This window comes from Cucurbita maxima, unplaced genomic scaffold (assembly GCF_002738345.1).
Source record: "Cucurbita maxima cultivar Rimu unplaced genomic scaffold, Cmax_1.0 Cma_Scf00014, whole genome shotgun sequence".
Lineage (NCBI taxonomy): Eukaryota > Viridiplantae > Streptophyta > Magnoliopsida > Cucurbitales > Cucurbitaceae > Cucurbita > Cucurbita maxima.
In genome coordinates, this window is record NW_019272030.1 from 995936 (window position 1) to 1017077 (window position 21142).

At 33.9% G+C, this 21142-nt stretch overlaps 4 protein-coding genes across 5 annotated transcripts in view; 1 reads left to right on the top strand and 3 right to left on the bottom strand.

The window, feature by feature from the left end:
- The window catches only part of LOC111489471 (protein trichome birefringence-like 41), a 4341-nt gene extending 1036 nt beyond the window's left edge, over positions 1-3305 (bottom strand). Inside the window, exons 1-4 of the mRNA XM_023137702.1 lie at positions 2984-3305; positions 1368-1539; positions 811-986; positions 162-320 (exon numbers count right to left, since the gene is read on the bottom strand). Of these exons, the coding sequence (XP_022993470.1) occupies positions 162-320; positions 811-986; positions 1368-1539; positions 2984-3222 (746 nt within the window). The 5' untranslated portion in view covers positions 3223-3305. The remainder of the gene's footprint in view (positions 1-161; positions 321-810; positions 987-1367; positions 1540-2983) is intronic.
- A 2470-nt stretch (positions 3306-5775) lies between these two features.
- On the bottom strand, positions 5776-8756 carry LOC111489230. 2 transcript variants are annotated; one of them, XM_023137345.1, is made up of 2 exons: positions 7465-8756; positions 5776-7305 (listed from the first exon to the last, which is right to left on the bottom strand). In XM_023137345.1, exons 1-2 carry the CDS (start codon positions 8410-8412, stop codon positions 6220-6222), a joined length of 2034 nt encoding a protein of 677 aa, XP_022993113.1. In that variant the 5' UTR covers positions 8413-8756; the 3' UTR covers positions 5776-6219. The 2 variants fall into 2 exon arrangements, with proteins under 2 accessions (XP_022993113.1, XP_022993112.1); XM_023137344.1 differs by having other exon boundaries at positions 5776-8753.
- Positions 8757-12501: 3745 nt separating this feature from the next.
- LOC111489670 (xanthoxin dehydrogenase) lies at positions 12502-14644 on the top strand. Its single transcript, XM_023137992.1, has 2 exons — positions 12502-12780; positions 13704-14644. Exons 1-2 carry the CDS (start codon positions 12737-12739, stop codon positions 14506-14508), a joined length of 849 nt encoding a protein of 282 aa, XP_022993760.1. The 5' UTR covers positions 12502-12736; the 3' UTR covers positions 14509-14644.
- Positions 14645-15415: 771 nt separating this feature from the next.
- LOC111489687 (U3 small nucleolar ribonucleoprotein protein IMP4) lies at positions 15416-20755 on the bottom strand. The gene is made up of 10 exons (XM_023138011.1): positions 20560-20755; positions 20313-20448; positions 19895-19978; positions 19001-19110; positions 18854-18904; positions 18155-18298; positions 17975-18064; positions 17246-17352; positions 16448-16532; positions 15416-15780 (listed from the first exon to the last, which is right to left on the bottom strand). Exons 2-10 carry the CDS (start codon positions 20422-20424, stop codon positions 15682-15684), a joined length of 882 nt encoding a protein of 293 aa, XP_022993779.1. The 5' UTR covers positions 20425-20448; positions 20560-20755; the 3' UTR covers positions 15416-15681.
- Between the last annotated feature and the right edge of the window lie 387 nt (positions 20756-21142).

A 21142-nucleotide genomic window follows, 5' to 3' on the forward strand; every position in this document is an offset into this window, starting at 1 on the left:
TTTTTTTTTTTTTTTTTTTTTTTTTTTTTTTTTTTTTTTTTTTTTTTGGATATAATGCAAAATTTAAAGGTATTTTTATTAATTTAGCGGAAAAAATAAATAAATCGAAATGAAAAAAAATAAAAATAAAATAAAAGGGAGAAATATTGAAATATATGTACTTGTAATGAGTGGGAGAAATTCCTTGGAAGAAGAGGGTGGTTTTGTGTGTATCAACTTCTGAATCAACCCATTTTGCCCATGTTCTTAATGCATGCTCGAAAGCTTTCATTCTATCCATGTCCTTCACTCTCTGGTTCCCAATTTGAATGTAATCCCATCTGCACAAAATATAAAAATTTACGTCATCTCGAGTTGATTTTTACCAGTTAACGTACCGACTTAAGACGCCAACATAAAGTAAACCGAACCCATTGAACTGAAAAAATGTATCTAAGCTGAGTTGACGAATCGCTAGCTCGATTTTGACTTACTAACCCTAAAAGCAAGAGGAACTTAGCTTATAGTTGATCTTACCTCTTAACCTATCGACTTAAGATGTTAATAGAAACTAAACCAAACCGATTGAAATTAAAAAAATGTATCTAAGCCGAGCTGACCAATCGCTAGCTCGATTTTGGCTCGCTAACCCTAAAAGCAAGAGGAATTTAGCTTATGGTTGACCTTATCCGTTAACCTATCAACTTAAGTCGTTAATAGAAACTAAACCGAACCGATCGAAATTGAAAAAATGCATCTAAGCCGAACTGACGAACCGACTAACTCGATTTCAGCTTTGCTAACCCTAAAAGCGAGAGGAATTTAGCTTACGGTTGACCCGGTTGTCTGCGGTTCCACCAAAGCCAAGTATTGAAGATCAAAACATCCATCTCCTTCCATAGATCACCAGATTTCAATGAATCAAGCTTCAAAACTCTTCCAATGTCTTCCTCTTCAATATCCACCAAGTAATGGTTTAGACATAGCATCACTGAAGTTCCATACTCCTGAGGGGAAAAAAATCGATCATTCTCGTGAACAGAAACATATTACATACTATAACATGAAAGTTAACGAGCACTGTCGTAGACTTTTGATAGCGTTTTTTGTAGGCCCTGATAGCCAATGGTTTTAAATCTACCTTTCTCAAGGTTAAACGTTTCCCAAACTCAACTGTTTAGATTGTCTACCTTCCTCGTGGGTTGAGTTGGGACGCTTTTTAAGACCAAACCTAATTGTTTAGATGCTAAATTTTTAAACCCAACTCAGACCGTACTGGTTGGATTGAATTAATCAGATTTTCGAGTCATCTGATTTATTTTAAACACCGTTACAAGTCAAGTTACACGTACATCGTATATGATGTATATGTTGGGGGATGCACTAACCTTGAATGTGTAGGAGCGAAAGGTTTCATTGGACTGTTGAATGACGGTGGAGTCAGGAAGAGCAGCATGAAGCATACATAGAAGAGATTCCCATTGGTTTATGCTTATGGAGTCTCCGACGAACATTATCTTCTTCTCCCTAAATCTCTTCAAAAATTCTTCTCCATCAAATCTGTGTTCATCCATTCAAAAACTACTGAGATTCATGTTCGTGTTCTTATAAAAACGATCTTTTTGAGAATCATGTGTTTAGTTGAGTTGAGTTGGTGATCCGAGCGATCCAAATAGAGTTTACAATTCAATTCAACATTCTGTTACTTTAAACTTTAAGTTAGTTGAGGTTGTGATCCGAACAATCTGGATAGAGTTTACAACTTAACCCAACCCCTGTTATAAAAAACTAGAGATCTACGCGGGTTGGGTTGAGTTTGAAAAATCTTTTGAACCAACATGAAATTTCAAGTTAGTAGGGTCTATGAACCGAGCAATCTGAATAGAGTTCAAACCCAACTCAACTCTCTATTATAAAAAAAAACTACAGTTCTACACAGGTCGGTAAGAATTGAAATTTTTTGTTAGGAGGGATGGTGACCCAAACAATCCGAATAGAGCTCACAACTCAACTCAACCCAACCCAACCCAACCCAACCCTCTATTGGTAGGGATAGTGACCTAAACAACTAACCCAACACAGCCCTCTAATTTCAGATGGGGTTGAGTTGAGTTGTTAGGTTTTTTAAAATTATTTTTAAAAAAATAAATTTTTAATTTTTAAAAAATTTAACTCTAGCTAATAAAAAATAAATTCAATCCAACTCAAACAAATAAGATCTATTTAATAATAATAAATAATTGTTTGTCTCTTAAATATTTTTAATTGGTTTTTTAAAGCCTCTTCACTATTATTGGATGAGTTTATTAAAAAATTATTTAAACCTATTATTCCTTTTCTTTTATAAGAAAAATCATATCACGACACGTAAATAATAATAATTTCAATCACACAATAATATTGTTCCTAAAGTGCTACAAATTTTAAATTAAAAAAACTATAGCTTAGGTAACAAGTTCCAAAAATTAAATAAATAATAAGATTCAAATTTAATTAAATCATTATAAAATTAAATTATTATTTCCAGACGACAAGTTGTTTTCTCATCTATCAATTGACAATTTTCTCCTTGTTAACTAAATAGAGACCATACTGTGTTTCCCTCCCTTACTTCACCTGCTCCAATTATTTATTTATTATTAAAAGAATAAATGAACGGTTGATACTAAAATACAAATTTTAGTAACATAATTAATGTACATAAAAAAAAAGAAAATAGAAAAAGAAAATTCTTCGGGCGGACCTCGTTCCCAAGTAATTACCCGCCCGCCCGAATCTAAATTAGAGACGAAAATAGGTGGGCGGACATGGACGAGGAAGTCTTCTCCATCCTTATTCCACAAAACATCTCTAAACTCCATAAACTATTCTACTTTTCCAAAAAGGAAAAAAAAAAATTCACAAAATTTTTTTTTTTTTCTTAATATGCAAAAAAAAAAAAAAAAAAAAAAAAAAAAAAAAAAAAAAAAAAATTTAAAATTGTAAAANGAGAGAGAGAGAAAACCTGGGCAAATCGCAGTGGAGAGGCTGCCACCGGAATTGAAGGTAGCGGCGATCGGGACGGCCGTATTTAATACAATCATATTCCTTCCTAATGAACGGACATTCCGACGAGTTATACAAGGGATAAGCCGAATCCAATACCCATTTTCCGATGTACGGATCGCATCCAGTTTGTCCGGTTACGGTTCCGATGAAGATCCCGACCAAGAAAAGCCCCAGAATTTTCCTTCCGGGACTCATATTTTCTCGGCAGAGAAAGTTGCAGAGAGATTATTTTCTCGGCCGCCAAACAGAGGAGAACAGTGCAGATTATATTCTGAATGGATTCCCTTTTATTTCCTCAACAAACTCCGACTCCCAATGGCCATCACACATTGTCTTTCCATATGCGCCTAACGCTTTTTTACCATTGCCGTTTTAACTTTTTACTTCCTTGGTTCTGTTTTCTTCTTCTTTTTTAAGTAATAATTTAGTTTTTTTTTTTTTTTTTTAATGGAAAAAAGGACTCGAATTCAATGTTATGATATGTATACAGTAATGACTCTAAATTAAGTAGAAAATTTGAAGTCGTTACATTGGAGTTGTTGGAGAGGTATAGGCACGAGCAAGTAGCTCTAATTCCTCCTCTCCTTGCTCGGGTAATGAGTGTTTTCCTCATAACTAAATGTTGAAGAGTGAACTCGAGTGACCACAACACAAGATGAATGATAACAGTAGCATGACGCTTGTAGCATAGTCTCATTAGACTTACAAACTGTGTGCACCAATTACGAAATGACGAGAATGAAGAAGAAATAAAAGGAGTTGACACGAGTCAAGTTGGGTTTAGTTTGGTCACATTGCTCGGTTGGTCTAGTTCGCTCGATTAAGGATTTATTCATGTTAATCATGTGAATGATGAATTGTTGTTATTGGATGAAATTAATTAAAAATTTAATATAAATAAGGTAAGCTTAGTTTATTATTATTTTATTTATTTTTTTAGTATGGTAAGTTGTTGTTACAGGTTTGCACATGCTGCCACGTGGATTACTATTTTATTATTTTTTCCTCCACAAATTTTAGTCCATAGAAAATTTAAAACTTAAACCATGGTCCAATAATAATTTTACTTTATATTTTATATTTTTTAAATTTATTTTTATTTAAATCAATTTTCTTTATTATGGTTTTAATTTTTTTTAATAAAAAAATGGATAAATTAAAATAAAATAAAATAAAAATAAAAATAACCTTATCCAATTAAATGTATTAAAGTATTTCAATTTTTTTTTTTTTTTTTTTTTTTTTTTTTTTTTTTTTTTTTTTTACTATNAACAAACAAACAACGAGATCTTATAGATTATAGATTATGGTACAAAATTAATTAATTAAGATTTTTTACCTAATTAGTTTTTATTCATTAGCTCAGTCTAAAATTGTAATTTTATACATTTTTGAACAAGTTGTTCGTGAATACAATCATTATATAGAAGTCAATATTTCAGAAATTATTTATAATTATAATTAGGCTAAAATTCTATTTTACTCTCGTAATTACATTTTATTTGATACTTCATTGATTCGATTAAGTCAGTAAAAATGTAAGATTTCACTGTTCAAATAATTTACCTTTATTATATCAGAGTAAATAGTTTCAAGCTCCCTATTTGGTTAGATCTTCAAAACAGTGGGCTTATTGAATCAGCTACTCGTAACCATGCAAATCAAAAGACAATTCCACAGAAACATTGTTAACAGTTCACTCGAGATTAACAAATAATCCTTCCGTTGACTTATTTAGAAAAAGAGATTAACACTAATAACCTTAAAATGGATGATATAAAATGGCATATAATTAAGTTAATTAAATAATTAAAACAATAAACATTAATTATGAGCTATTATAGCATAAGTCCCCACATGGTAAACATCTTGTTTGTTTCTTTCTCTCATTTAAGATTAGATTTTATTTGTGTATGATTGGATAATGAGAAACATATATATTTTTATAAACAAAATTAAATTTTATTTTATTATTCAATTAAAAAAATGAGGATATACTCGATTGTCTGTCGTATGATAAATGTCTTTACCAAGTTGACATGTTATATAATAAATTAATGATCATTAAAATTTTACAAAATTTATCAGGCGATTTATACTTTAACTTAATTGAAGATGAATTATCTCGAGTGATAGATGAAATATTTGATTAAATTTAAATAACATTTGATGGATCAATCGGGATTTCATACGTCTCTCGAATCCTCCCTATTTATTGATTGAGCTTGTGTAGGTAGATGTTGTTTGGTAGGCCCGATAGTAGTACACTGTGTGGGACGAAGTAGTAAAGACCCTTCTCACCTCCTACACGTTGTCTGATCGAAAAGAGTTTCTGAATGGAGTAAAAGGACTTGGAATCATCGATCTTTTCCTTCAAGGCTAAGATGAGTCGATATCGGTCGATGGTGTGAAAACACTTCCTAATATCGAATTTCAAAAACCAGCAAGAGGTTCCCCACTCTTCTATGATCTGTCTAAGGGCCGAGTGGCGGCCTCGCCCCGAGTGGAAGTACAATGTATATGAAACTCGGATCGTAAATGGATTTGAGTACCATTTTGATCACCTCTTTCATGATCTTTTTTATAGGTCGAACCAGAGTGAGCGGTCTAAACTTCTATCAAACAAGTCTTTCTCTACCTACTTTAAAATCATTATTTTTAACCAATTTGAACATAACACAGCCAATTAATGAATGTCTTCGATCTAGATGTTAGATGTTTGAATTTATCCGGCTCTACGAACTTATATGATTAAAAGAAAGTTCATGAGATTAGCATAGGTTTTGATTGTACACCTTCATCACAACCACACACAAATTACATCCTATGAATGAAGATGCACTTTGGACACACACAATGACAAACTCTCAAACCTAGCAGTTCATCAACAGGGATGCATGGAAGCACAGATAATCTCCCTGCCACGACGTCATAACGTCGAGTGACACGATTCGTTCCTTCTTTAGCTAGCTAAAGTTGAATGACCAAAGTCTCCTTCAACCATACTTAGACGTCGTTCTAACATGGTTTAGTATCGTCACACTCCTATTAGACCTCAAAATTAGTTCATCTAGCTTCTCTAACATCCAAAACATACAACCAAGTTGCTGCTGTTGATCTTCTGCTACAAACACTATATTCTATAATGAACTTTGTAAGATGGTGTTTGGAGGGTTACCTCTACTGCTACCATCAAAAACAAGCTTGAATGCGTTTGGCGGGAGTAAAAGCTCGAGAAGCATGATTCCGAACATGGAGTTCGTATCTCGATGTCGTCGGCATGACTGACTCGAAAGCCTCGACGAGCAGCGCCACCTTCTTCTTTTTAGCTGGGGCGAGTTTCGTGACGGTTCGTTGGAGCGCGTAATCCACCATCCATTCTTCTGCATTTTTCCTGTCATCCATCAGCTGATGCTTGAGATCTACCTTCTCTGCTTCCGGGTCTGCCACCAATGGCAAGTAATTGGGTTCTCGTGGATTGAAGCTCCTTGGATCTTCTGATTCTTCTCCTACTTTCTTGCTTCTTGGATTCACTTCCCAGTTCTTGCTCCAAAGATCAAGTTCTTGGCTCGAATCGACTGCGGTGCGGGATAACTTTGCTGCTTCTTTTCGTTCCACGACGTTGACTGGCACGATGCTGTTATCGTTCGAAGAAGTTTCTTGCATCTTCAAATCACTAAGCTCCTCATTACCTGTGATTTCCAGGACTGCTGATGTTTTAGTGACAGAGATATCTTGGCATTGTTCATCAGACAAGTGAGCTTCTAGAGATTTGTTAGAGCTTTCTTGAACAGAATTTTCAGCCTCATCTCCATGGTTTGAATCATCAAGTTTTTCTTGGCTGTCCATTTGATTATCAGTATCAGTATCAGTATCGGTATCGACATCGGCATCGAGTAATTCCTCTTGTAAGACGAGATCATTGTCCGGGAGCTGTTTCTCTGTTCCAAATCCAGCAAGTTCTCCATTCTGCAAATGAGTCTCTTCTGACTGATCTTCAAGCTCATCCAAACCATCACTTTCCATGCTCAAGAACTGTTGCTCCTCCCACTCTTCCATCTCGATATCGGTCCAACCGGCATCGTCCTCATACTCATCACCATGGAAGAAGATTCCTTCGGTTACCTCAAAGTCCATGGATCCATCGTAGATGCTCTCTACGACCGGTTTGCTATCTCCTTCATCATTCAACTCCACTTCATCGTGCACGTTATAAGCCGAAACACCAGCACAATCTCCATTCATTACGCTATCTAGATTGACTGATCCAGCACCATCTTCACCTAAACCAACCTCAGAGCCCATGGATCCATCGAAGATGTTCTCTACGACCGGTTCACTGTCTCCTTCACTCCACTCCGCTTCATCGCGCACGTCATAACATGAAACACCAGCACAATCTTCATTCATTACCCTACTGACTGATCCAGCACCCTCAACCTTATTTTCAGCAAAAATTTCAATGAAAAAATCCAACCCACCATCGTTTACCAAAACTTTTGGGATCATATCTTCATCTAGCACTTCCCCACCAGCATTATCAACCCTTTTCACTCCACAACCAGATGGCTCAACTTTTAAATTCTTCTGGGTCTTCAACAAACGTCTCCTTGCAGACAAGAAACACTTCAATGGAGGCACCGGAGCATGTCTATGGCCATTAAGCGAGCAGTAAGTGTAAGGACAAACTTTCATGGTTGAAGTTCCTTCAGACTCAGTAGCCCCATGGCTCAGCATGAGGTATGCTGGAAACTTAGAGTCTTTAAGAGTGGAAGAACAAGTAGCTCTATGAGAATTCATGTCTGCACACAGAGCCACCCTCGAGGACTTCTTAAAACTAGGCGTTTTCGTCAAAGTCCTAACCAGTTTTTCACTGGAGCATTTTGTCAAACACCTCGTAGGCTTAAGACCAGTAACAGAGCCATGAGCAGAATTCTCTAAACTCCTCCTTCTGGGTTTCTTAATATCACTACAAATTCGAGAACTCACCTGAGAAACCTCTTTCCTTGCATCAAAACAGCTCGTGGATTTCATGTAATTCGGCGAACCATCGCTGGTTCTAATCATGGATGGCTGGTTCTGATTCTGATTCTGTTTCTGCTTGATTTCCGAAACATTCGAACAAATCGGTGGGGGTTTACCAGGCAGAGATATATTCTTTCTAATCGGCGATGATGTTAAGCTGATTTCAAAATCCGAAAGCTGAATAGCTCGTGATTTCTTCATCTTCTTCTTCAAATCAACTGCTCTGTTTTTGCCATCTGGGTTTTGAGCAGAAGAACCAGAAGAACAAAAGGAAGAACTAGTTTTGAAGCTCGCAAATCTCCTCTCCCCTTTAACACCACTTTGAACTCCAAATTTGTTCGCCACAATTGTCTGAACCATCTTCCCAAATGGTTTGATTCGATGATGCGTTCTTATCTCAAAAACAGGGGAATTTTCAATCGCTACAAGAAACCCAGTAACCTTTCCGGAAAGTTATATATCAAAGAGAGCTCTAAAAGGAAGATTCGCGAAAAGCAAAGAGAGTCCAGAGGATTCTTTTCTAATTGGCCAGGATTTGGAAGAACAGTGGGTGGGATTTCTCCGTCGTTTGGATTAATAAAAGAAAAAAGGTGTTTGAATCGAATTTATATGAACTCTGAGTTGCTTCGTTATTGTTTTTCTTCTTCTTGTCTTTCAAGTAATTCAACTCATCCCCATCGATTAGGCCATTCTTTGCTTTTCTTCGCGCCTACATATACCGCCATGGATTTGAATAATCACGAACACTTTTATGTTTTTTTTTTTTTTTTTTAAATTTTGAACACGACATTAATATTCATAATGTTCATATTATAATTCAATTCGAGCAATAAATTAATTAATTTTATAAAATATCAAGCACAAATTTCAACATTTAGTCAAACCTATGCTATTTATAATACGTTTGTTCAAGCATAGCTCGACAGCTTCACGTATCTATATAAAAAGGATTTAGTCATGTTTCGACTAGTGTCTCGCACGGTTAGTGACAGACTCTTATATTATTTGTAATACGCTCTGTTTTAAATTATTACATATTGTCATCAGTCTCACGATTTTGGAATATCTCTCTTGACCACAAACAAAAGACACGTGTCGTCTTTTAATTTGATGCGTGATATTATTCCACTGTTGACGGAGCGGAATTGGGCGGTGCCTTTACAAAAGAAAGGCAAGTGGTCGGCTTTAGTGGGCTGTTCGTGGGCCCTACTTTTGGGCCTCTGGTCCATTTCCACACGCTCCTCCTCACTTCTTCCAAAATTAATAATAATAATAATTATTTATTTATTCTTTTATAAATCTCTTTTTTATATATTTAATCTCAAATTTAAATAAAGGGTTCCTCACCTTTGAGTAGCGAAATATGAAAGAGACAAAAACCCAATTTTATATACATATATTATATTAATTAAAAAATATTTATTTGAACTTCCATTAAAAAATAATTTAATAAATTTAAAAAGTCATAATTAATAATTTAATTAAAAAATATATTAAATTATTTAATTACTCGAACTTCCCTTAAAAAAAAAAATCAAAATTACAAATAATTTTTAAACTTAACTAAATAAATTATAAGGACTTAATTTATAATTTAAATTAATTTAAAATAAAGGAAGGTACCAAATATGGTGTTTCTGCCAAATTCTGGTGTGTGCGTTTCCACGTTATTATGGTGTTCCCCATCAAACTTTATCCACATCAACTCAAAAAGTAACCAATATTTCACTGATTTTCCTTTTTTTAATTTCAAATTTGAAAATCAGTAATAATTAAAAATTTATTTATCTAAGCTTAATGGATAAGGCATCAATTACCCTTTCATAATTGAGTACTTTTTTTTTTTTTTTTTTTAAACATTTTAAATCTTAAATTTTTAGATATTTTGTTTTAGTCGTATAAACCAATAAAAAAATATTTATATTTTGAGTCATTATTATTAATTTAATTAATACTTACAATAATTTTTGAGATAAATATATTTTCTTTTTTATTATTATTGTATTTTTGTGATAATTAAGATGGTTGATCATTGACAAATTAAGCAATAATACCAACTAATAATTGTTTTAGAGAATAAACTTTTAATATTCTATCATTAAAATTAATAAATAAATAAAAATAATAAATGTCATTTCCATTACTTTTTTTCCTTTTTTCTCCTTTTTAATTAAGATGGTTGATCATTAATATATCCTTCCTTGCTTTTATAAAGCAAATTATGCATTTTTTTTGGTGCATTAGTAAGTACAAAGATAGGTCTCAAATGCCCGACACGTTTTAAAAGTTTTAAATTTATGTGTATTTTTAAATATTTCACGCGACAGTGTTTAGCTCGAGTTTCTCGAAAAGCCGATCGTAATATACATTACCTTAAGTTTTGACATATGAATAAACAAATATAAGTATTGTATTTTTGTGAGATCCCACGTTAGTTGGAGAAGATAATGAAATATTTCTTATAAACGGACAATATTTACTAGCGGTCGGTTTAAGCCGTTTCAAATGGTATCAGACCGAACATTGGGTGGTGTTCCAACGAAGACATTAGGCTCTCAACGAGGTGGACTGTATGATCTCACATTGATTGGAGAAAAACTTATATTCAAAATGGACAATTGTAAAGATCCGTGATTACTAACATGGTATAGAAGTTAAAAGTGACTGAAGTGTTGAAGAAAGCACATCTCCAGGCCTTTTGGGGCGTCTATTAAGAGATGTTTCATTTATTAAAAAGAAAAAAGTTTAATACTCGAAGTTTTTTTAAAATATTAATTGTCGAGCATTTTAAAATTTTTAAAAATATTTAAGAGTATAAAAAATAATTTTTTAAAATTAAAAAATATTTTTTAATGAGTATTTTGATTAATTTAATTTATTTATATATTTGGCTACTTTTAAAGAAAAATAATTTTTGCCTTCAATCGTCTTTATCCAACTTTGATTGTGACATTGATAGGCAAGGGCATTGGGTGGATAACTCTAATAAATATCTAAATTTTTTTAATTGCATTTTTTTTTATTTTAATTTTTTTTAAGATAAAACGTCGACACATGTGAAATTGAACGTAATTTTGCAAAGAAATAGTCTACCTCTTCTAGAGGACTCGAGTTATCAATGAAATACCACTCAAAGAAAATTCTCCTCGTAATTTTTTTCTTGTCTATCTTCTTTCATCTTTGTAGGAGACCCGAGCATAACTTACCTAAGTACTGATTGTTGACCGAAAGTTTAGAGGTTCAAATTCCTCCACTTGTTTATATTTACCGTGACGGATTTAGAAACTAAGAACCTTAAATGATATTAGAGTGAACCTGAGCGTAACTCAACTAATTAAATATATATTCTCGATTAAAAGTTTAGAAGTTCATATTTATTTGCTTCGGTACATTTAGAGCGAAGGATTTTGAAACCTTAAACTTTATTCGACTGAACTTGAACATAACTGTAACAGCCTAAGCCCATGGCTAGTAGGTATTGTCTATTTTGATTCGTTACGTATCATCATTAGCTTTACAGTTTGAAACACGTCGGTTAGGGAGAGGTTTCCACATCCCTATAAGGAATGCTTATTTCCTTCTCCAACCGATGTGGGATTTCACAATCCACCTCCCTTACCGTTTCAACGTCCTCGCTGGTACATTGTCCGGTGGCTAGCTTTGATACTATTTGTATCAGTCCAAGCCCTCTGCTAGCAAATATTGTCCGTTTTGACTCGTTATATATCACCGTCAGCCTCACGATCTTAAAATGCATCTATTAGGGAGAAGTTTCCACATCCCTATTGAAAATGTTTGCTGAAACTACCCACTAATCATTTATAGAATAAAGAAATATGGTTAATTACTGATAAAACGGCAAATATATTAAGCCGAATGTAAGCAAATATCTATAATAAACGACCAACTATCCTTAACACTTATAAGGTACGTATCGACATCAGTCTCACGATTTAAAAACACGTTTGTTAGGGACGGAAAAGTTTCAACATCCTTACAATGAATGGTTATTCTCCTCTCAAACCGATATAGAATCTCAAAATTCACTCCTTTATAGTCCCAGTGTCCTCGCTAACACACCACCCATTGCCAACTACCATTTGCACAACCCAAACCCACCGCTAGCAGATATTATCCGCTTTGACCCGTTATATATGACCGTCAGTCTCTTAGGGAGAGGTTTCAACACCTCCTATAAAATACATTTGTTTCTCAGTCCAACGGACCTGCGATCTCATAATAATTCAACTAAACAAAGATATACTTTGAACTGAAGGTTTAGAAGTTCGAATCACTTTACTTTTCGACATTTATGATGAAGATTTAAAAATTCTTAAATGTCGTACAAAAAAACGTTTCAAAAAATGAAACGATAAACGAATGATCATTAAAAGAATCCAAAATTCACATCCCAAGAAAGGAAGAGACAGATTAAAAAGTAAAGGAAAAAAAAAAAAACAAACTTCCATATTTTGTCTCAAGAGAAAAGTCCAAGAACAGAGGAAAGATTTTGCAACGCCTCATTAAAATATCCAATTGGCTATGTGTGTTGGCGACATCAGCTGTCTAAACCATGTGCAAATTGTCGTTTCCTTCCATTTAGACACGCCCACATACAAACAAACGTCTTCCACTTCCATTTCTATGCCGCCCTTTCTGCAAGAAACTCACACACAGTCAAGAAATGGCCACTGCTGAATCTTCTTCTTCTTCTCTCGTACCCCAGAGGTGATTGTTCCTCTTCTTGTTCTTGTTCCTGTTCGTGTTCGTGTTCTTGTTCGTGTTCTTGTTCTTGTGGATCTGGCCTTTTAAAACGGCTTCCTTGTTTTGGTTTTGGATCAGAAATTGTGACCCTTTTGGGATTTTGAAGTTTTGATGGAAACCCTTTTGTTTTTTTCTTTTCAGTTTCAAAAGGGTTGTTGATTTACTCTGTTTTTTTTTATTGAATTCAGTGCTTGTTTTGATGGGTTTTTGGACTGATTTCATTTGGTTCATAGTTTCCCTTTTGAACTAACTTGGGATTCTTTAAGATTATGTAAATCTAAATCGAATTTGATTCTTTTAAGGTTCTGTAATGTTTCAAATCATGGCATGTCGGAAAGAGGAACTAATAAAAGTAGTTCTTTATCAAACCCACTACCATTTTTCTTCTTTTGTATGAATAACTATCCAAGAAAGCTAAGAAATAGTAACAAAACGATTATTAGTGTAACGATTATTTGTGTAACGGCCTATACCCGGATAGAAAAGTCGAAAGTGGATAATATCTGTTAGTGGTGGGTTCGGGCCGTTACAATTAAACTAAGAGTATAAGTGTTCGTAACGTTTAAGCTTTTTGGTTGATTTGTGGTTTAACCTGATATTTTTTCTAACTCTTTTTGTTCTTGAAACATGTCCTGTTTGTTGATTGTTACCAAATAAAATTAAAGCTTTGTTGTTGGCTGGATTTGGTACCTAATTGTTCTGCTTGCTTATGGTCATTTTTAAGGCTACCGTTGCCTTTCAAATGGCGAACCGAGTCGATTATATCGTATAGAATTTGATTGTATTGATGCGTCGTTACGTTTGATTGTCGATTATTCGTTAGGATCGGAATGATGAATAATGTCTCAAATTGATATGAACTCTTGATTGATTCTTACCATTTTCAGGTTATTAGGGAAAGTGGCATTGGTCACTGGTGGAGCCTCTGGCATTGGTGAGGCCATTGTGCGCCTCTTCCACAGACATGGTGCAAAGGTTTGTTTCGTGGATGTGCAGGACGAGCTCGGTCGTTGTCTCCATGAAGACCTCGGTGGCAACGACGACTCGAACACTTTTTATTCTCATTGTGATGTCACTGTGGAAGACGATGTTCGTCGTGCAGTCGACGTGACCGTAAGTAAATTCGGTACACTTGACATAATGGTGAACAATGCTGGGATCTCAGGCACACCCTCTTCCGATATTCGCAGCGTCGACGTATCAGAGTTCGAGAAGGTTTTTAATATCAATGTGAAGGCAGTTTTCATGGGAATGAAATATGCTGCTAGTGTCATGATTCCAAACAAACAAGGATCGATCATATCGCTTGCTAGCGTCGGTAGCGTCATAGGGGGAATAGGACCGCATCATTACATAAGCTCGAAGCACGCCGTGCTGGGGCTTACGAGAAGCGTTGCAGCAGAGCTCGGACAATATGGAATTCGTGTGAATTGTGTGTCGCCTTACGCAGTTCCAACGTCCTTGGCTTTTGCTCACTTGCATGAAGAGGAAAGAACTGAGGATGTGATTACAGGCTTTCGTCAGTTTACTGGAAAGAATGCTAATTTGCAAGGAGTGGATCTAGAGGTTGAAGATGTTGCCAATGCTGTCTTGTTCTTGGCTAGCAACGAGGCTCGATACATCAGCGGAGACAATCTCCTCGTCGATGGCGGTTTCTCTTGTGTAAATCACTCGCTTCGTGTTTTTAGATGATCGGTCTTATGGTCATCAAGGTGACTATCTACTTATGATTTTCGATCTTATAACCAAAATCTAAACTATTTAGATTTTTTATGGTTGAACTTGGAAATTTTGAATAATTTTATTTGGCTTGTGTTCTTCTGGTTGAGGTCCATGCTTATTCATTCTAGTGATTTATTTATTTTTTAAGTATGTAATTAGAAATTTATTATATTAGATTGTGTAGTTAATTTAGTCCATTACTATAATTTATTTATTTATATAATTATTTATTTTTGTAGAGAAAGACAATAAAACAAAACAAAATCAATGAACAAAAACATAGGACAAGACACATATGTTAGCGTGTGAACAAAGAAAGCCCTTAATTGGGTCGTTTACCAACGATTTTGGAATCCACTTAGGCATAAAATATGAAGTTTAGAACATGAATGAATTACGAATTTGTTTAGACCAACCCGAAATTGATATAGATTCTATAATGAATTTTTTTAGACCAACCTGAAATTGACGTAAATTCTATGATGGGTGTTTGAGTCAAACTAGCAGCGGCTTTGTAAATGATTTCGTGTTTCATTTAACTAATCTATGCTGAAATAGGCAGTGGGGATTTATCGTCACAAATTAATCTCCAAGACTTTGTACCGATTACAATGATGTTATCAGTTCATCCTAACACAAATATGTGTTTAATATATGCAGATTGCTTACGTTTTTAGACATATGATCTCATGATTAATGGACATATACTCCCTTCTCGATCTGTATTGGTACTTATAAGATTTGGTTTTCGAAATTTCTTGGGCCTTTGAAAATCAAATTTTGAATTAGATTTAACGAGATGGAGTGATTGGATCATGAAAATTTAGCAAACTAGGAGTTTAAAAGGTGAAATCTTTAAATTAAAATGAGAAATTAATAGAAAAAAAACACCTAACTTTCTAATACAAAGATTCAACTAAATCTATGAATAATCTAGAGAAAATTTAGTATCCCCAACCAACCATTATGTCAAAAACACAGCTAGCTAGCTTTCTTAATACAAAGATTCAACTAAATCTATCAATTCTCTAGATAAAATTTAGTATCCCCAACCGAACAAAAAATATATATAATCTTTAATAAAAATGTGATTATGCAATAAAATAAAAGATAGAATACAACCTGCTTCTTTAGCAGATTTTCTCAATCACCAAGGAACTGGCGTTTCTTGGTTGTTTTCATGTATGGTCTAATCACCCATTCATTCTGTGCTTCCGTTTGGTCAACGGTTCCTAACTTTATCTGCACCAACAATCCAGCAAAACCAGAAATCAAATTTAGTATATGTCATAATATTGATAGCCAGCCAAAAACAATACTCAACACAGCAAAATTGCAGATTGGGTTAATGGTAGTAAGTGGTCGAGCAAGGCACGATTGGTGAAATTATTATGGGACGAGGAATGATCGACGAGAAAAGATTATATAAAAAATATGCATCCTGGTTCAAAAGGAAGATAGAAAATATTATCATTCAGCACCAAACCAAACGTTTTAGTTCAGAGTTCATTGGAAGTCATTTTGAATTTGTCTGGCTGTTTTTTCTAGTTTCTCATTCTATGAACTCCGAAGGACTACAGAAAAATATTATCACCAAACTTTATATAGCTCTTGACTTTTGTCGAAAAATATCTGATCCTCCATTCAAGTTCTGTTTTATTTTCTTTTTCGGATCTCTCTTAACCATGTGGGCCTTTAGACGCTCAGAAACTAGAATTGTCATTCAGAATAATAATAATAATAATGTGCAAGACCATGGTGCTTATTAATTTGTCCATCAAATACTTTAATGTTTTGAACACCTCGATTGCTTGGTTGTCCTTGTTTATTGAAATGGTTTCTCCAGTATAAAGTCTATCTAAAATGCAGGCTATAGACAAAGCAATGTACAGAATGATAGAATAGGTACCTGGTACAATCGCAATTCAAACCGTGGACCAATCTCCTTCAGCTCAATTGATTTAGCACCTCCTTGCTTCTCATAAATATGATGCCTATAGTTTTTTTTTTTTTAATTCAAATGACCAAAGAAAACAAGCACAAATTAGAAAAGAGTTACTACTGAAGACAATACTAAATGGACATTCCCATTCGTGAGACCATTTCAAAGACAATAATAAATGGAAAATTGACTGTATAGAAGAAGAAATTGGAAAATTTTTCTTTCTTTTGATGAATAGCCAAAAAAAAATAGGACAATGAATTAAAACAATTTCTTCTGAAAATTTGCCATCTCTCGCAAAGTTTTTAAAATTCCAATTCAATCATTCTATATATATCTTCTTTTTTTCAACATCTATTTGATGATAGACTAACCAAAATAACTTGTTATTTGGATCATATACATTTGTAAACTTTTTTTAAGAAAGTAAACAATTAACTCATAATAAAATGGATATTAAATATCAATGTCAAAATAATATGCCTAGTTTGGTCTCTCTTTTATGGATAACCAAGCTTTCATTAAGAAAAAAGGAAAGAAACCAAAGGCATATGAAAAAGAAAGTGCCTATTTTGGTCACTATAGCTAAATTACATCAATTTATTTAATATTATTTACCAAACACTAAACACTAATTAACTCTATGTTATAGATGATTTTTCTACAAGCAGAGCAATCCCAAACTAAGCCTAAGTATCATTGTATCATAGTAAGCTCATCAAACCAACTTAAGATTCTCTAGGGAAATTTTTTTAATGAACCAACCTGAATGAAATATAGTCAGACTGATTAGCAAAAGTAACCACACGTTTCGTATCTGGCTTCGGCACAGGAAATAGATGCTTTAAGACATTGGCCGTTCTTTCACCCAACTATCAAAAATAGGACAATGATGTAAGACAATAGGATGCAGAGAAATAGAATTAAAAATGGGAGGAGAAGCTGATTAACAAAGTATCTTTACATAATGGGAGAACGAGGAAAACTTAGGCATTGATGTCCTCAAAATGCAACCACATATACACATGGGATATGGTGGCAAATAGAACGAGAACATTAGAATAAATGGTGAGACTTATGGGGAAAAAAGGAAGAAAATATAAAATAGAACATTTCATGTTGCAGTAAGTATGAGGTGTTAAGCTAACAAAATGATGACAAGACTATTAATGGTACCGGCATGTCAATAGTAGGAATATTAGGAAAATCCCAACTCTGAAAGTAGACATTATTTACTTTGAAAGGAATTAAGTAACTTTGGAGAAAAAACAAAAAGATAATAGCTAATAACAATGTACATCCGAAGGTTTTTTTCTTTTTTCAGCCCGTTTCATTGTGTTCTACTCTAGAAATTTTAAATTCAGCAGTCTAACATCATACAATATTGAAATCCAATACAAATATCAAAATAAAGAGCACATGGTGATAATTAATAGACATTCATGAAGTATGTCAAATAAGAAGGTGACGTCATATCATAAAAATGTGTGTTACCTTTGTGGTAAAATTGTTCAAAATTATGTGTGGATAGGCCTCCGGCATCGTTCCCATAGCTTTTTTATCCTTAATTTCATGTCTTGTAACCTCAATTGGAAAAGATGGTTAGCCTACAAGCTTCACCAACTAGTGCCAAAAACCATTAGTAAAAATAATGAATTCCAAAAGAACACTTACCACATTCAACAATCCAAAATATGCAGTTGGACCAAAAGGAAGGTGACTAATAATTAAACCATCTGGCACACCACGATGTTCATGAACTAATATAACATCTGTAAATTCATGAGCTCGACAGGTCTCTATAATCTCTGCGATCACCTAAGGAACAGAACATTTTAATCAAACAAAAGGCTTACAAATGAAAAGGAGATAAGTTTACCACCAAGCAAAGGATTTCTGTTAGATCATCTTAAATGCAACTCCACAAGTGAAAATACAGGGCATTCTTCTATATTTTCTGATTTTGCAAGCTATTAATATAGTAATCTAGTTTCTATGCCAAAGCTATAGTATTAGAAACATTTCATGAATATGCCTGGCTGGACCACCTAAAACACTACAACATACAAACACCTTAGCTTATCTATGAAAAATCTGTCATCTTACAACACAGTATTAAAACACCCATGACTTGTTAACAGCCTCACAAGCTGACTGTCGAAAGTCAACACATAACCAGGATTTATCACTTGCTGTTCACTACTAATTTTAAAAACAATAATCGTGTATTTAAGTATCAACTATCACATAATGAAGTACTACTGTGTCTGAATAAGCTCGAATAACAAGAAATTCCAAATTCAAAGAAACGGCTAAATGTAGAAATGAACTGATATTAGAAAAACCAATAAGGTAGGCAAAATTAATACTAACCTGACCACCACGATTCATCCGTTGTGCATTGGGAAAAACAATTTTTAATTCCTGTTTACAAGATTGCCAATAAAACTCCAGTGAGGACCAAAATCTATAATATCTACTACAAAATTTACAAAGGAGAAAAGGATAGTTTATGCCAACCTTTGCAAACTGGGTCAAAGGTGCACTTGGATCCCGAGATGTAGTAATCAAAATTTTAGGATCAATTTGTGAAGCATTTGCATACTCATCATCAATGTGTGTCCTTGGGACTGAATTTGATGTACACGAAGAGGCAGCCATGCATTAGCAACAATTTCCAGAAACAACTTGCACTTACAATTTGATATTAAGAATCAAGAACTCTGTTAAGAATTTGGACAACAAAAAATGCCAAGCCCAAGGTTATCTTCACTTCCACAATGGAGTACCAATAATCATGGAATTAAAATGCTGTGGCCAGTATTATGTGCTCCCATCAATTAGCTTCACCGCACTCAGTTTTCTTCTCCACAATCCAATCTTTTTTTCCCTTCAAAAACCCACTCTTCATCCTGCTGTAACATAATAAATCTCCGATTTCATAGGAGAGAGTGGTAATTTCCACAAACCACAACTATGGTACAAGATTCTTAGCACCCAAAATGATCCTTAATCAAACCTTTCTTTTCTGATGAACGTTTGACTATGGGCATTCAAATCTAACGCATAAAGAAAAAAAATTCTCTCTTCGTCGGATTAAATATTAAACAATTAAAAAAAAATCCACAACTTACCAACTAAGCTAATGAAGAAAGATCTATTTTTAATGCTATAATTAAATACCCTCACGTAAACTCTGTGCTCGCAAAGAAATCTGAAATGATTGAAAAGAAGGTAGAAAGAATGCTCTTAAAACCATTGGCATTAGAGGTCAAAGATCCCAGATAAGTCATTGGCTTGAAGATGATACTCTCATTAATTCAGACATTCTTCGGAGAAGGTTGGAAACAAAAAAACAAAAAAAAAAAGTGTTAACCTTCCCTGTTTAATTGAAGAATGGTTAGAGAATGGTACCTGCTGTGAGATCATCCTCAAGTTCAATTTCTTTACGAAGTGCCGCCTCCTCATTCCGGAGTTCAGTAGGAAAAGGTTTTCCCTCTGCAGTAAAAAAAGTCCACAAAATTAAGATCCGGAAGTTCACGATTGCTCCAGCGGTTGCGAAAAAACAACCTTCACATACATATTGTTAAATTACTCATATTACTTCGGATACAATCTTTTTTAGTTTCCACGATTGTGCCTTCCTTCAAACCGCTATTGCAACTATCATGTCTTCAATATAGAATCTAATTCAGAATGGTTTGAACTCTTTGGACTAGTACTTGGCTAGTTAATCCTCATATTTCGTACTCTCCCCCCTTTTTTTTTTATCAGTGTCGTTTCCTCCTCGAGTGGGGAGGTAAGAACACACTCAAACAAAGAGATGGAATACCTTCTAGGGCTTCTCTAATCTTCCGCTTCTTCTCATAAAGCAAACGCTCCTTGCCTTCTAAACTCTTTCTGTACAAATACTCCCTCCTTAGCCGAATGTTTCTTCGCAACATTGCCGCCAAATCTTCACCTAGAGTCTTCACATAGATAAACGAAAAACAAAATAACTTAAAAAAAAAAAAAAAAAAACATCCCATCAATTAAGATAGTCATGGACATAATAACATTCATGCACTTATTTAAATTACATTGAATAATAAGAACTCGAAGAAAGACGGTGGCCGATGCGTCACGGAATCAAAGAAGTAGCGGCAATTATAGTAACGCGCAGCGAGCGGCGAGCGGCGAGCGGCGCGCGACGTGAGGCGGAGCAGGTTGCAGCGACTGTCGATGGGAGGGAGGGGGTGGCTGAAGCTAAAATAGGGTTTAGAGAATGGTTATAGAAAACAGGAAAAAAAAAAAAAAGAAAAAAAAGGTATAATATGTGACGCGTACGGATGAATGGAAAAAAATATATATAATATTGTAAAAAAATTAATAAAAATGTCTCTAAAATTTACATTTTTTTTTCTCTCAAATATTTCTAAAATTTTAAAATATTAAACAATACCCTAAAAATAAACATATATATATATATATATATATATATATATATATATATATATATATATATATATATATATATATATATATATATTTGTAATTAGTTTTACATGGAATAGTCAATATTTTACTTCAAAAAAAATTATTTAATTTTTAAAAGTATTTCAAAAATATCAATTTCATACTATTAAGCATTTTTTAAAAATACTTATAAAAAATTTAAAAATG